The sequence below is a fragment of the Ipomoea nil genome, unplaced genomic scaffold (genome assembly GCF_001879475.1).
Source record: "Ipomoea nil cultivar Tokyo-kokei standard unplaced genomic scaffold, Asagao_1.1 scaffold1509, whole genome shotgun sequence".
Taxonomy (NCBI): domain Eukaryota; kingdom Viridiplantae; phylum Streptophyta; class Magnoliopsida; order Solanales; family Convolvulaceae; genus Ipomoea; species Ipomoea nil.
The window spans coordinates 797,278-812,417 of NW_017617937.1; the positions used below are offsets into that span (position 1 = coordinate 797,278).

The following is a 15,140-nucleotide window of genomic DNA, read 5'->3' on the forward strand; positions in this document are numbered from 1 at the left end:
TAAAAATTCAAGAAGTCATTAAGAATTTTCTAGCAATCAGATGTGGTAAAGATCTATTGCACAGACGGCTAGAACCTGAAATCATTTGAACAATTTAGAATTTATCTCTTTTTTTAATTTTGGGTGTAATAAACAATCCCAAACCTAGATTCAGGAAACTAAAAAGCTTGAATTATGAGAAAAAGAATTAACCACTATAAATAAAATATTGAATATTTTGAGTAACTCGGAACTTAACTCCCTCATTTGCTGCATAAATGGTTCCCAAATCCCATTTAGGTGTCTTAATTATATAATAAATAATAAATTAAATAAATTAAAGCCTGCAAACATGAAACATCCATCCATCCATCTTGACTTAAATATTCATTTCCCACTTCATTGCTACTTCTTTCCATCCTTTCATCTCTCTCCCTCAGATCTCATCTCCATTGAAGCGAAGGAAGCTTCAATGGAGCTTTCCTCCTGCAAATCTCCAACTCTGCGCACCATAATCCTACCGCTGATCGCCTTCACGTTAATCTTCGTCGTCGCCTTCTCTCTTCATCGCCCTCTCATCACCACCGCTCCGCAGAAGATCGCCGCAATCTGCGCTGCTAATCTAACTGCAGCCGAAAGTATCGGAGCAGCGATCGGCGGCGCTCATCTCCGGGCGCCTCCGGCTCCGGAGAAGTGCGATATCTTCGCCGGGGAATGGATTCCGAACGCGGAGGCGCAGTATTACACGAACGAGACTTGCTACAGCATTCAAGAGCATCAGAATTGCATGAAGTATGGGCGGCCGGATTCGGGGTACTTGAAGTGGCGGTGGAGGCCGGACGGGTGTGAGCTCCCAGTGTTTGATCCTCGCCGGTTCTTAGAACTTGGGAGGAATAAATCTTTGGCGTTCGTCGGAGACTCCATTGCCAGGAACCATTTCCAGTCGCTTGTTTGCCTCTTAACTAGAGTATGCTTTTGCCTTTCTCTTTTCTTTATTTTCATTCTTCGTTATATTGTCATGATTTCATTGATAGAAGATAAATATAAATATATAATCTTGATTTTATTCATAAAAGATAAATATATTTCACAACTAATGCTAGACACCCCTCCATTTTTAAGGCATTTTTTTGTTTGAGTTGAAAAAAGTTAAATTATTATTTTCACTAATGAAAATGTTTTAACTATTTATGGAATGTTTGGTAAATAGTTTTTAGCTGATCGGTTTAATGGGTTTGACTCAAGGCCGGATTTTAGGCTGTGCAAGTTGGGTACCGCACAGGCCCCCAATTTTATAGGTCCCAAATTTTAGAGGCCAAATATTCAATTTTTACCTAGTTAGTTTAGAAATAAAAATTATAAGTTTTCAATTAAACCTAAAAGGTTTCATTAAGAGGTGGTAAAATTGTGTATTTATTGTATTTTAACTTGATTTTAACTTGAAGGTTAAAGGTTCGAAACTTGCATATATCAATTATAAAAATTATGATTTTGGAGGGCCTCAGTTATTTACCAGAACAGGGCCACAAAAATTTAAAATCCGACCCTAGTTTGACTAGTTGATAACATAAATGACTTTCTCAAAAATTTGTTTTGAGCATCTTTTTGAATTTTAGCATTTTGGAAGTTGTTATAAAAAGTTAATTAATTAAATATTTATATTGATTGTTTAAACAAGTCAAACAACTAATAGTGATCAGATAAATTAAAATTGACAGATAAGCTAATTATGTTACCAAATAGGGTTTTAGTGGACTCTTTAATTAAGTAATATTAAGGAGGAATTCTAGGAGGTAAAAACACCCGGGGGGAGAAGCATTTTCCATATGCAATAATGCAATATTAAAAGAAAAAAAGATGATTTTGTTTTCCTAGGATAACAAAAATTAAAAAAGATGTAACTATAAAATATTTTTCTTTAATTAAGGAAAACAATATTAAAAGTTTTGTTGAGTTTTGGTAAGTTTCTTGACAGAAAATGATTTTGACGCTTCCTTTTTTAATATTTCTGTGAATTGTTCTATGTTATTAGGTGGTGTATTTTTTAACTTTTTTTTTTTAAATGAAATTTATCTTTCATATGTGTTTTATAATGTGTCATAATGAAATAATAAAAACTATGACCAAGCCCAACTTTAAATGAAACTTGCACACTCGTATGAAATAGCTCACGAATTACATATGAGAGATAAATCTCGTTAAAAAAAAAAAAAAAAACAAAAAACAAAAAAAAAAAAAAAACAAATTTGGGATAAGTGATTAGGTAGCATTACGCTTCCTTTCGTCGATCTTTAAAAGAAGAGATACGCGGTGTGGACTGTGGACCAGGACAATAGAATAGTGGTAAGTGGCAACACAGCCAAATGGTCATGAGCTGGAGATGCGTCTTCCTCGCCTTAATTAGCGCCTTAGCGTATGGAAAAGGAAATTTATTGGAAGGTAAACGCTTTATAATTGAAAGAACGAAAAGTTATATTTTTATGTAATTTAAGTTGAGGACAAAAGGTTGAGGACAAAAAGTGCTATTTTTCTTAACTAGAACAATTATTATACAGAGTAACAATTTATATTTAGATGTGTTTAGTTCAAATTATATAACATTACCCAGTAATGTTAGTATGTTAATGTTATATAACCTTACTTGGTTCTAGCCTCGCATGTTAATGTTACATCCCAACAACCCCAACTAAAAAAACGCAAGATAATTTACATTATTGTAATCTCACATTACCTCTTGAGAGGTAATCCTATTACCTTAGATACTCTTATATTCCGCAAACTAAATGTCCCCTTCATATTGATTGTATTCAGGAGTTATTTGTAAAATACAGATACATACTACACATTCGAAATCGTGTCAAATTGTGCAAAATTTGATTAAAAAGATTTGTGGCAAGTGACTATCTTTTATCTATCATAGTTGAATGCTACTTTGAGTGTAACTTGTTCTTGTTCAGGTTGCATATCCTGTGGACATTTCAAACACTACAGACGACAACCGGAAGCATATGTTATACAAAGACTATAACTTCACTGTTAGGATGTTTTGGTCTCCCTATTTGGTCAAGACAGGAACAACCTTTTCTGAAGTCAACACAAAGCCCTTTGATCTATACCTAGACGAATTTGATGAATCTTGGACCTCAGAAATCTCCACCTTTGACTACTTGATCATCAACGCTGGTCACTGGTTCTTCCGGCCGACCAAATTCTATCTAGATGGCCAGCTCGTCGGCTGCCTGTACTGCCCAGAGCCCAACCTTACCCACTTGACTGAAGACTTCAGCTACAGGTGGGCTCTAAGGACGGTGTTTAGGGCGATTAATAGCTTGGAGAGTTTTAAGGGAGTGACATTCTTGAGGTCTTTTGCCCCACAGCATTTTGAAAATGGGGCTTTTGATCAGGGTGGAGCATGTGTGAGGACAGAACCATTTAAGAGGAATGACACAATTCTGGGAAAGTTTAAGATAGGTATGTATGATATTCAGAAGCAAGAATTTGCAGTGGCAGTGAAGGAAGGGAGAAGGAAGGGGTCGAAATTTAGATTGTTTGATGTAACACAGGCAATGTTGTTGAGACCAGATGGGCATCCTAATGGCTATGGTCATTGGCCCAATCCAAACGTGACAATGTATAATGACTGTGTGCATTGGTGTTTGCCAGGGCCAATTGATACATGGAGTGATTTCTTGTGGGAGTTGCTGAAAAGGGAGATAGAGGATGAATAACAGAGGTGAACTTGTATTTTTGTCTTCTTTTTAGTCTTCTTGTCTACCAAAGTTCTTGTGTTGCAGAAGGGGTGAAATCAGGAAGTAAAGAAGTTTCCCGTCTAATTTATCAGTTCTCAAACTGTATCAAAATGTAAAATAGTTCCAAAATTTGTGTACCAGAAATTGCACATTCATTAACAACAAATTCATGACATATCAGAAGTGGGGACAAGACCTCTAATTAGCATAAGCCTTCTATTTTGTTTTCGAAGATGAGCTTCAATGCATTTGACATGTAACGTGCATACTACTTTTTAGAATGAAATCTTGATGAACACCAAGATATGTAAAGCTAAAATATAGAGAACAAAACCTGACCTTAGCAGCACTAGTTTCTGAATAGCCTCAGTTCGGCCAGCCACCTGATATGGAGGCTTCTGACGAGGGTCAACAATATAATCTGATGAAGCACGTCCTTTGTCAAAACTGTTGCTTCTTCCGTACCTATTCCTTGCACTGCTACTATCAGACCGCCTTTGAAGACCTTTCAATCTCTCTAGGTTCATTTCTTCTATATGAATTTCATTTGCAAGGCCTTCTGCCTGGGCCTAAAAGCAGGAAAACAAAATTGAACAAGTTCTTCATCAACAACTATTAGGAGAGAAGATATTTGATACCACTGCAACATCAGCAGAACAAGATAAAATGATTTACAGTATGGACTATGGAGTAATAATAAATTCACCTGTTTGGCAGCAAGCTGTTCAATTAGGCTGTGAAGCTGCTTGTCCAGTAATTTCTCACGTTGAGCTGAAAGATTCCATACCATTAAATTATAACACATCATCAAGGAACTAGAGGACTGCAGCAAACAAGGAAACATATCTAACACTTCAATCAAACAAGAAGCTAATAAGAAATTGTATTTAGAGGTACCTGGAGAGGGATGTTTCAATGCTTTATCCTGAACTTGTGCCCACTTTTTCTCAAGGTCTTGAACGAGTTCTTCCATTGATGCCTGATATGATAAAATAGTTTTAGCAATCAATGATAAGCTTAATAGACTAAATAAAAAAGAAAAAGAAAGTAATGCATCATGAGGAGAAGGGAGTAAGTTTCTAACCAGTTCATTTCTCTTGTCCTCTACCTTCTCTGCTAGTGTGGATTTTGAAGATTCTGTACCACTATCAACCATGATAGTAGAATTACTTACAGTTTTATTTGATTTTACAGACTGGCTTGCAACTGCAGCTAGCGCACTTTCTAACTCAGATCTCAAGTTTTCTTCGAACAGTTCCATTTCCTATAGAGCAATGTAGAAGTGTCAATGTCATTTTGTCTTGATAAAAAGATATTAGAAAGTATTAAGTATGAAGTAATAGACAGCTTGCTGTCAATCCAAATGATCTAACCCAAATAAGAAGAGTAGTAATCAGCGCCTCAGACCATATCTATGGGTCTCGACTCTTCTGAAAGAGTAAATGGTGAATCAACAAACTTTCTTAGTAGTTGGTGAACTGATATTTATAATCCAAAACTTTCTTAGTAGTAAATTACCTAGAGCTGATAAAACAATTCATATGAAGATACTCTACACACTTTCAAGATGCTCTTTGTTAAGCTTGAAGGTATGCAAGACTAATATACTTCCTGCGCCCTATTCATAGAACATTGTTATAATGGAACTTGTCTCTAACCTTTAACCTAATCTGAAGTGTATCTGCTTCCTGCAGTTTCTCTTCAATTTTGTTTTTACAATTTGATATAGCCTTCTCATATTCAGCATTTTCTTCTTGTAGTGTAACTTCTCTTTGTTGCGCCTGCCATAACAAATAAAGCCACCATCAAACTTTAGAATTAAAACAGAAAAGCAGTGGTGTACATCTTTGTTCCCATGGCTTTGTGCATTAAGTTGCAGATTGGCTAAATTTAAGGAAAAGATAAGCAGAAATTCCATTTACACAAGTTTTACCCTCAAAACAAATTAGTAGACTCTCCAACATCTAAAACAAATTGCAGCAGAGATTATGAGAGTGCAGTTAAAAATAGAATTGGATAGACAAAATAGGGACAAGACAAAGCACTGTCATGATTTGAATTCATAATTCAGATAATTGTTTGTAGCAAACAACTCCTAAATTTTTTGAATCAGTTAAAATAAACTTGCAGTAAGCATTCCAAAACATTACAGTGACAGTGAAATCGAGAGCCAGAAATGGGAACACAAAAAATACGGCAGTCACTCCGATAACCACATGAAATAATCCAAATATGAGTCTAGAAATCAGCTGATCATATAAATTACAGAGGAAAATTCGAGCCAGGGCAAGAAAACCAGCAACGAAACAAAAACCTGTTCCTTGGTGGCGGAGTGGGCATTGAGCTGGAGTGCTAGGGCGGCGTTGGAGGCGAGGGAGTGGGCGTGGAGGTGGGGAAGGCGCTGTGAGATGTCGGGAGGCGGAAGTCTGAGTCGCAGATCTTGGATCGCGCGGCTAAGAGAGGCGGCTTTGCGATTCAGCTCTTGGACGTAGGCCTGCTGCTCGTCTGTCAAGATCAACGGGATGGAATTCGGATCGTCGTCGTCGCCGCCGTTGATGTGTCCGCTCTTTCCGACCACATCTGCTGCCCAAGCAAGCAGCCCCGCCATCGCTGAGCGTTACTCCTCTTCCGAAGAGGTCTCAACTCTCAACTGTACTGTTTGCCGCTTAACTGATTATTAATTTATTACAATACAATATGAAATTATTTTTTAATATAAAAGACCCGAACTTTATACGAGAAGTCAAGCTCAAACTTTCAATGTTGTAATTAAATTTACAAATTTTTATTTTAGAGCATTAACGTTCAATGATCGGTTAGCTCCCTATAATCGTCATGTCAAGAGGTCAGCGAACCAGATAGCTCATGTTTTGACACGAACAATTGGTTCCAGGTGTGTCCTAGAGTCGTGGAAATCTGTTCCACCGGCCTGTATTGCTCATTTGTTTTAATGATATTCGTTGTGTTGTGTTCAAAAAAAAAAAAGGATTTATAAACGCTAATTGCTCCTTGTGCATTCACATTCACAATAAAAAAATCGCAACTCTAGTTTCTTCTTCTTTTTATACAGATTCTTCAAACCCTTTTTCGCCTCCTCCTCCTCCTTCTCCTCTTCTTTCTTCTTCTTCTTTTCCTACGTTAGTCTCATATTTTCTACTCTTGGAGATGGCAGCTTCTTCTTGGAGTGGTTCACCAAAATCTCACTCAAAGTTGAGACTAATTTTACAATATGAGCCATTCTTGTATTGTCGCTGTAGATCGAAATCACCACTATGTGAATCACGAGACAATGGACAACAATTTTGTGGTGTCAACAGTGAAATGTACAAGTATTTATAAATTTTTAGGTTTTAAAAGTTTCTGAGTTATTGTTTTAAAATTTTCTAGGTTGTTTTAAATTTGTCTGGATTTTCTACATGTTCGCTATTTTCAAATTTATGATTTTCTTGAATGGTTGAATTTTTTGAGGAAGGTGGTTGTGCGTACTTTATATGGAAAAGTGTATTATGAAAATATGATGAGCTTGAATCTGATTTGAATATGAAGGTTGAATTAGATCGAGTTGAAGAATATGAAGTACAAAGTTATATGGAGGAAATTCAGCAATTGCGAAGTGATATTGATAAGACTATTCAAGCTAAAGTTGAAAGAAAAAAAGACATAAATACAATAATAATTTGTTTAGTAATTGTTGTAGTAATACTGTAATAATTGTGTATGTAAATTTGCAACAAAGAACAATACCATATGAATCTATGTTGCCTTTGTTGTAGTTTAATATGATGTTTTAATTTGTTTTTGTTGACATATAGATCTAGTTGTGTATTGACTTTGTTATTGGCAATTCAAATCTAATTTACTACGGAGTATTTATTTAGTTTATTAATGGTTAGTATTCTATTTAAGTTTTTAATAATTTTGCAATGTGATGTTAAAGTTGATTAGTAAATTTGATTTGTTCTTATAATTGGACTTCATAATCTAACAAAGATCATAAGATTGCACAAGGTTTTAATTATTTATTCTCATAATTGAACGTAAATCACATGCCTACAATCTAGTGAGGGAATTACTCATTGTGTCCGACGGTGAAAACATTGGGTATACCCCCAAAAAATAATAACTGAACGTAAATATGTCATAAAACAAATAATTGAACATAAATATGTCATAGAGCACAATATTGAAATTCACAATCTGTTACAACAGTCATAAAACACAAGGTTTTGCAAAACACAAATAAAGAAACCATACATTTTCATTCACATGATTGCCAAAACACGAGTCAATGTACACATTTGCCTTCGATAACCTTAGAAATCAGCATAAAAAATCGATGTTCTCTATCTCTACAATTGTCCATGCTATAGGGTACATTTGGTTATTAGATCTCTACCAATTGCATTTAGAAAACACACATCCATCCCAATTTCCTACACCCTTCTAAAAACCCTAACTATAAAGCTCCAAACCAAACATAAAATATCTGAAACACACAATGACTGTCAAGGGTAGTTCTATGTGTTTTTATCACTGCATGTGTACCTGGATTGGAGTTGATACATTCAACAGCATAATCCCTAATTATACGAAATTGATCCTTAAAACTAACATCAATTTTCGTCAGTATAGCACTCACTACTCTTATCACCATGCAAATGTCCACATTAAGTTTCAGTTCATATTTGATGTGATTTTTTAGTTATGTTGGTCCAATTGCAGGGTTATCCCTTACCTTATCCTCATACCTATCTTCAATCCATTTTTTGGTTCACAATTCCCAAGCTGTATTTTTTGGTTGCATCTATGTTCCGCAGTGAGTGTTTTCAACTGAAAACACTTCAGAGGTTCATCCCCTGGTCCAGTAGCTTGAAATGGGCAAGGCTTTACACATGAAAACAACACTCGATTTTGTTCATTCTTCACATAGTGAATATTCCTCTTCGAGTACACTGCATAATTTGTCCTTGCTTTTCTTGAATTGTTTCCGATCATTGTATAGAGTTTCCACTTTAAGCTCAATTGACAGAACATTGGGATTATACGAAGGGATTCCAAATCTACTTTTTGCTTTATTGGACATGTCAAATGGTGCTTCTTCATCTTCTTGTTCAGAATGATAACTCGGGGGGCTTTTAGAGTCATAATACACACTCTGCACGTCTTCATTCACACCCATGCCACATTTTCAGATTCAACTTCTACCCTTATATTTTCCTCTTCATCATTGGATGCAACATTATGGCACTCAACATTATCAACAAAGGCATCTTCATTATCGTCATTGTATTCATCTTCTTCTCCTTCCAAATCATCATCACATAACTGATCTTCATCATCTTGTTTTTTCATTAAGAACTTGTTCACTCTTTAGTTGTGTAACCACCCGGGATCATCTTAGCTTCTAAGCACAACACAGTTATCATGTCATCGCGTAATATGTCCATATGGACGAATGTTCAGAATGTTACCTTCATATAATAATATCACAAATAATCTTATTTATATTTTATACCATTTTATCGTAATTGGTTAAATAAGGGGGTTTCTTAAAGTATACATATGCAAGGATGGATCTTTTGATCTTTAAAAAATACGAAAGAGGTTTCACCGATCACCTTTTTTCCAATTATGAAGACTCATCTCTTATTCTCTTTTTTTTTTTTTTTTTTTTTTTTTTTTTTTTAGTAAAAAGACTCATCTCTTATTCTTAATCGTACTTACAAATAAAAACTTTATATCGCATTACAATTTAAAAATATACCTAATTTTCCTCATCCACCACTTACCTATTATAACAAATACCAACAAAAGAATCTACGTAACAAATTCAAGAAAGAAAGAAACAACAATAACAAGCCACAAAGGTGACCCATCTTCACTTCTAATCCAATATTTCTACCATTTCCATTCACTACGCTGTCTCCTTCGACACTTCACCATCTCCCTCAAGCAAACTCCCCATGAAGGCAAGAAATTGATGAAGATAATGGCATCAATGGTTTATCTTCAAGTTCCAAATACTTCTACGTCTTCTTCGTCACCATTGCTGACGCATATCAACGAACTCAGTTGGTCGACAGGAACAAACACGCGCCCACTTGACGTCGTACCGGGAAATTTTATCCGTTTGTGTTTTGACTGTCGTCATCATCGATAAAGATTACGCGGCTAAGGGACAATAATGGTGTTTAAAAAAATTACAAGAAAAGTCAAAGCCATTGTTTCTAAGTCTTTTAAAAAGCCCTATAAATCTCCTCCACCGCAATTCGATCAGCAGCCAGCGCCACCGCAGAAATCCTCGACATTTCAGCCTGAATTCTCCGCCGTCGCCGCCGCCGCCGCCGCCGCCATGTCGCCACCGAGAGACCAGAGGCCGATCGCCAAGCCTTTCCTCTTCCCACACGGCCAGTCCACTGTTCTCCCCGATCCATCCCGTTTCTTCGCCCCTGATCTCCTCTCAAACCCTCTGCCCACAAATTCTTTCTTCCAGAACTTTGTTCTTAAAAATGGCGATCAGGCGGAATACATTCACCCCTATCTCATCAAATCATCCCAATCCTCTCTCACTCTCTGTTACCCGTCTCAGTTCCGAAACCCTGCGTTCATTTACCAGATTTTCAACGCTGATCTCACCATTTCCGCATTGGATAACCCTAACCCTAATGCGGCTCACGTTGTTTCCTCGTTCAGCGATCTCAGTCTCACGCTGGATCTCCCCTCCAGCAATCTCAGGTTCTTTCTTGTCCGGGGCAGCCCCTTCTTGACCTGTAACGTTTACAGCAATGTCAGTATTTCAATTTCAACTATTCATGCGATTCTTGAATGTTCCTCCAATGATTCCCAGACGAAATACACTATTAAGCTGAACAATAACCAGACTTGGCTTTTGTACGCCTCTTCCCCCATTAATTTGACCCATGATCTATCCACCATTACTTCTACAACTTTTTGTGGTGTAATTAGGATTGCTCTATTGCCAAACCCTGATCCGAAATGTGAAGCTGTTCTTGATCGGTTTAGTAGCTGTTACCCCACTGCCGGCCACGCTGCCTTCACCAAACCGTTTTGTTTGGAGTATAAGTGGGATAAGAATGGCTGGGGGGATCTGCTGATGCTTGCACATCCTCTGCATCTCCGCCTTCTTTCCGACTCTGATTGCACAATTACTGTTTTGGAGGGGTTTAAGTATAGCAGCATTGATGGTGATCTTGTAGGTGTTGTTGGGGATTCATGGGTTCTGAAAACTGACCCCATTTCAGTGACATGGCATTCGGTTAAAGGTGCAAGTGAGGAATCGTATGGCGAGATAATTAGTGCATTGGATACAGATGTTCAGGCTTTGGATGCTGCGAATATACAGACTGCATCGTCTTATTTTTATGGTAAGTTGGTAGCAAGAGCAGCGAGGCTAGCGTTGATAGCTGAGGAGGTGTGTCATCTTGATGTTATTCCCACGATTCGGAGGTTCTTGAAGGATGCAATTCAGCCCTGGTTGGATGGGACTTTTGGAGCTAATGGTTTCTTGTATGATTCGAGATGGGGTGGACTTGTGACGAAACAAGGGTTAACTGATACTGGTGCTGATTTTGGGTTTGGGATCTTTAATGATCACCATTATCACGTGGGCTACTTTGTTTACGCGATTGCTGTGCTTTCTAAGATTGATTCTGCGTGGGGAAGGAAGTACAGAGGCCAGGCGTACTCTCTTGTGGCAGATTTTATGAACTTGAGCAGGCAAAAGAGTTCAAATTACACCCGGTTGAGGTGTTTTGACCTATGGAAACTGCATTCTTGGGCGGGAGGATTGACTGAATTTGCAGATGGGCGAAACCAGGAGAGCACGAGCGAGGCAGTGAACGCTTACTATTCTGCAGCTTTGATGGGGTTGGCTTATGGGGACACCCATCTTGCAGCCATTGGATCCACCCTTTCTGCACTGGAAATTCAATCTGCACAAACGTGGTGGCAAGTGAGAGAGGATAGCAATTTGTATGCAGAAGAGTTCACCAGGGAGAATCGCGTGGTGGGGGTTCTGTGGGCTAACAAACGAGACAGCGGCCTCTGGTTCGCTCCTGCTGAATGGAGAGAGTGCCGGCTGGGAATACAACTCTTGCCTATACTCCCAATCAGCGAAGCTCTATTCTCTGACGTTCAATTTGTGAAACAACTGGTGCTATGGGCTCTGCCGGCTCTCGCGAGAGAAGGGGTCGGGGAAGGGTGGAAAGGGTTCGTGTACGCACTGCAAGGAGTTTATGACAAAGCGGGCGCTTTGGAGAAGGTAAGGAGGTTAAGTGGGCATGACGACGGGAACTCACTGACAAATCTTCTTTGGTGGATTCACAGTAGAGAGGATGATGTTGAGGAATATGATAGAGGTGGTAAGTTATGCTGGTTTCATCACTACTGTCATTGAGTGCTGCAACTCATTATATTTAGAAACCAGTCTGTTTGGTTATCTGATACCACTTGTTATTGCCTTTTGATTTCCATTGAATTTCTCCATGAATACAGTTTAAGAGACTCTGTATGTTCTTACAAAGATTTTGCCCCTACTATAAATGTTCATGGTCAAGACGAGATAGATAGATAGATACCACCAGTAATACTATAAGGAGACAGGCAACCACCATTATTAACCTTCTTTTCCATCTGGTTCTCATTTCAGTTATTTATTGTGATTTAATCTGTGGGTCTTCCGCTTATTACTAAAAATCAACCATGGAAGTGTGTTAGAAGTTTTGAACTCATGGATCAAGCTTTATATTCTGATTGTGGGTTCTTCTGAAATTGTTTGAATTTGATATCTTGAAAATGAGATACATATACTGCATATAAATTTGCCCATTGCAATGTCAATAATGACTATGATGCCTTTTGGCCTACCGATATCAGGGAAGAGGTATAGCCAATTGCCTTTTTCACAATTATGAAGACTCCTCTCTCGTTCTTAGTCGTGGCAGGCAAATTATGATGTGGACTCGGATCCACCTTGCAATTCAAAACAACATTGTCTAATTTTAGAAAAAAAAAAATTGCTTCTTTGCTCGCCCGCTAACTTGCCATTTGTCTTTAGAATTTGTTCCTCTATATTCACAATTTTAGAACTTTTTTTTTTTTGAAAACCTCACAATTTTAGAACTAAATATTCACAATTTTAAATTTAAATATACAAAATTCAATATTCACAATTATATCAACAGTATAACACAATTTTTGAATTTTATATTCATAATTTTTGAATTCTATATTCACCAAAAAAAAATATATTATTGGTTGAGGAGACGGTCACATTAACGGCCCCAGACGCGCGTTTTGGACCTGGGTCCACCTTGCAAGGTGATCCCGAGTCCATGGCATAACAATTGATTTTGGCAAATTATTTTGTGGACCCAGATCCAAATGTTCACAATTTACCTACTAAATGTTAACGATTTACTTTTTTAATGATAGGGTATATCCCGACCGGCCTGGGCCCTAACCGACCGACCCATCTTGTCTCTTTCCTCCTCTTTTTGCAGGTCACAGGTCACAGGTCGGGATTCCTCGGAGAAGCCCGATCGGTTCCCGACCGGAGTGTTAAATTCCCGACCGACCACCCTTGGACAGAAGCTGAGGAGAGACACGCGTCAGCACTTGGCGGGGACAGCAAGACGCCCGAGGGGACGACACGTGTCCAAGCCACGCGTCGGGCTGGCCGGAAAGCCCGGATCATGTCCCCTGCGTCGCGTCTATAAATACCCGCCGTTGCGACAGTGAGAGGACCTTTTGGACGATCGATAAAGCTGTTATCAGAGAATCCCGACCGCATTCAGTCGGCACCCGAGCAGCTATCTAGATTGTACTCTTAGGACCATTTCACCCGATCTATAAAAGTTTACCCGCTTTACTTGATCGTACTTGTGTTGATTACTGCTTACGTGGCAATTAGCACTATCATTTTGGCGCCGTCCGTGGGGACCCGTGCGAACAAGCTACCGTTTGGCGAGCACTCGTTCTCTTTTCTACCACACCATGTATCTGTGGGCACAAGAACTCGTTCGTGACGACCAGGCGGATGAGGCCAGCTCATCCGATCATCCGTCGTCCCACCAACAAGGTCACGCCGCTGACCTCAACCTCAATCTCTCTCCACCACACCAGTCAACCTCATACCCGGCCGCTCAGCAGCCGGTCAACTACATCCAACCAGGGTATTATGTTCCCGAGCAGCCCGGTCAGCCCGACCAGCAGTTCCAACACCCGCAGTTCCAGCAGTATCCCCAGTACCCCGGGCACTATCCATACCCGGTCCCTCCTCAGCCATATGGGTACTGGCCCGGCCAGCCAATGTACTACACGCCACCGGTCGGCTATCCACCATACACGCCTGCGTTCACGGCTCCAGCCGCCGCCCCTCCACTCTATCCGACCGCCTCAGCCCTCTTCCCGGGCTAGACGCTCGGCTCGTTCGCGGTTGGGGTCGGAGGGTGCAGTCGCGATGGAGGCACCACGGCAGGCCCAGCAAGAGCAGCCAGAGTATCGGACCCAAGCGGAGTAACCCGAACGGACAGTAGTGTTCGACCGCCTCCGACCGGCCATGCGAGAGCGCCTGGGACCTCAAGGCACGAGCCAGCGCTCGGGAGGTGAGCAGGCGATGGAGATCAGCCAGGAGGCCTCGTCTGGGCACGGTGGTTCAAGGTCCCATCGTCGGAGGCGCGCCCGTGAAGGCGCTCAGGCTCAGATGACCGAGCTCGACGAGACTCGGGGGCAGCTCCGCAACCTCCAGGAGGAATTTGCTCGGTTTAGAGACGAGCACGCCGCCAGGCCCCGAGTCGAGCAGTCGACCCTGGTGAGAGCGCCTTTCACGGTGGACGTGATGGCCCAGCCTTACCCGCTCGACCTCTAGAACCAGGGGAACCGAGGTTATGACGGCCGCACGGACCCTGAGGTCCATGTCAACGACTACTTCCACAACATGTCGATGATGGGCGTGTCAGATGCCGTCATGTGCAGGGCCTTCTACTCCACTCTATCCGGTCGGGCAGCCGAGTGGTTCCGATCGCTGCAGCCGGGCTCGATCTCCGATTTCAACGCCCTGGCGATCAAATTTTTTAGGAAATTCATCACCTCGAAGGCGGTGAAGAAGTCCTACATGTACTTGGAAAAGGCCAAGCAGCTCGAGGGGGAAAGCTTGGTCGACTTCCTCGTCAAGTGGAAGGCCGCAGTCGGGGAGGTCGAGCAGATGGATGACGCCACAGCCACGCATATGCTCCACATATCTCTGCGGTCGGGTTATCTCTACCAGGACTTCATCCTCCACCCCCCGAACACGTACGAAGAGGCCCTCCGAAGGGTCACGGATTACGCCAATGCTGGCGAGGCGAACGCGGTCAAGCGTTCGGAGGAGGTCGGGAGTTTATCCCGTAAGCC

At 40.4% G+C, this 15,140-nt stretch overlaps 4 protein-coding genes across 4 annotated transcripts; 3 read left to right on the forward strand and 1 right to left on the reverse strand.

Moving 5' to 3' along the window:
- The first annotated feature begins 299 nt into the window (after nucleotides 1–299).
- LOC109189124 (protein trichome birefringence-like 19) lies at nucleotides 300–3,887 on the forward strand. Its single transcript, XM_019339874.1, has 2 exons — nucleotides 300–946; nucleotides 2,937–3,887. Exons 1-2 carry the CDS (start codon nucleotides 332–334, stop codon nucleotides 3,705–3,707), a joined length of 1,386 nt encoding a protein of 461 aa, XP_019195419.1. The 5' UTR covers nucleotides 300–331; the 3' UTR covers nucleotides 3,708–3,887.
- Nucleotides 3,864–6,402, reverse strand: LOC109189125 (sarcolemmal membrane-associated protein). Its single transcript, XM_019339875.1, has 6 exons — nucleotides 6,043–6,402; nucleotides 5,387–5,509; nucleotides 4,813–4,992; nucleotides 4,626–4,707; nucleotides 4,435–4,499; nucleotides 3,864–4,297 (listed from the first exon to the last, which is right to left on the reverse strand). The coding sequence occupies exons 1-6, from the start codon at nucleotides 6,334–6,336 to the stop codon at nucleotides 4,004–4,006; spliced, it is 1,038 nt and encodes a 345-aa protein (XP_019195420.1). The 5' UTR covers nucleotides 6,337–6,402; the 3' UTR covers nucleotides 3,864–4,003.
- Nucleotides 6,403–9,897: 3,495 nt separating this feature from the next.
- On the forward strand, nucleotides 9,898–12,270 carry LOC109189127 (probable endo-1,3(4)-beta-glucanase ARB_01444). Its single transcript, XM_019339878.1, has one exon. It carries the CDS (start codon nucleotides 9,913–9,915, stop codon nucleotides 12,142–12,144), a length of 2,232 nt encoding a protein of 743 aa, XP_019195423.1. The 5' UTR covers nucleotides 9,898–9,912; the 3' UTR covers nucleotides 12,145–12,270.
- Nucleotides 12,271–13,742: 1,472 nt separating this feature from the next.
- LOC109188827 (calcium-binding protein P-like) lies at nucleotides 13,743–14,165 on the forward strand. The gene has a single exon (XM_019339464.1). It carries the CDS (start codon nucleotides 13,743–13,745, stop codon nucleotides 14,163–14,165), a length of 423 nt encoding a protein of 140 aa, XP_019195009.1.
- Nucleotides 14,166–15,140: the final 975 nt, after the last annotated feature.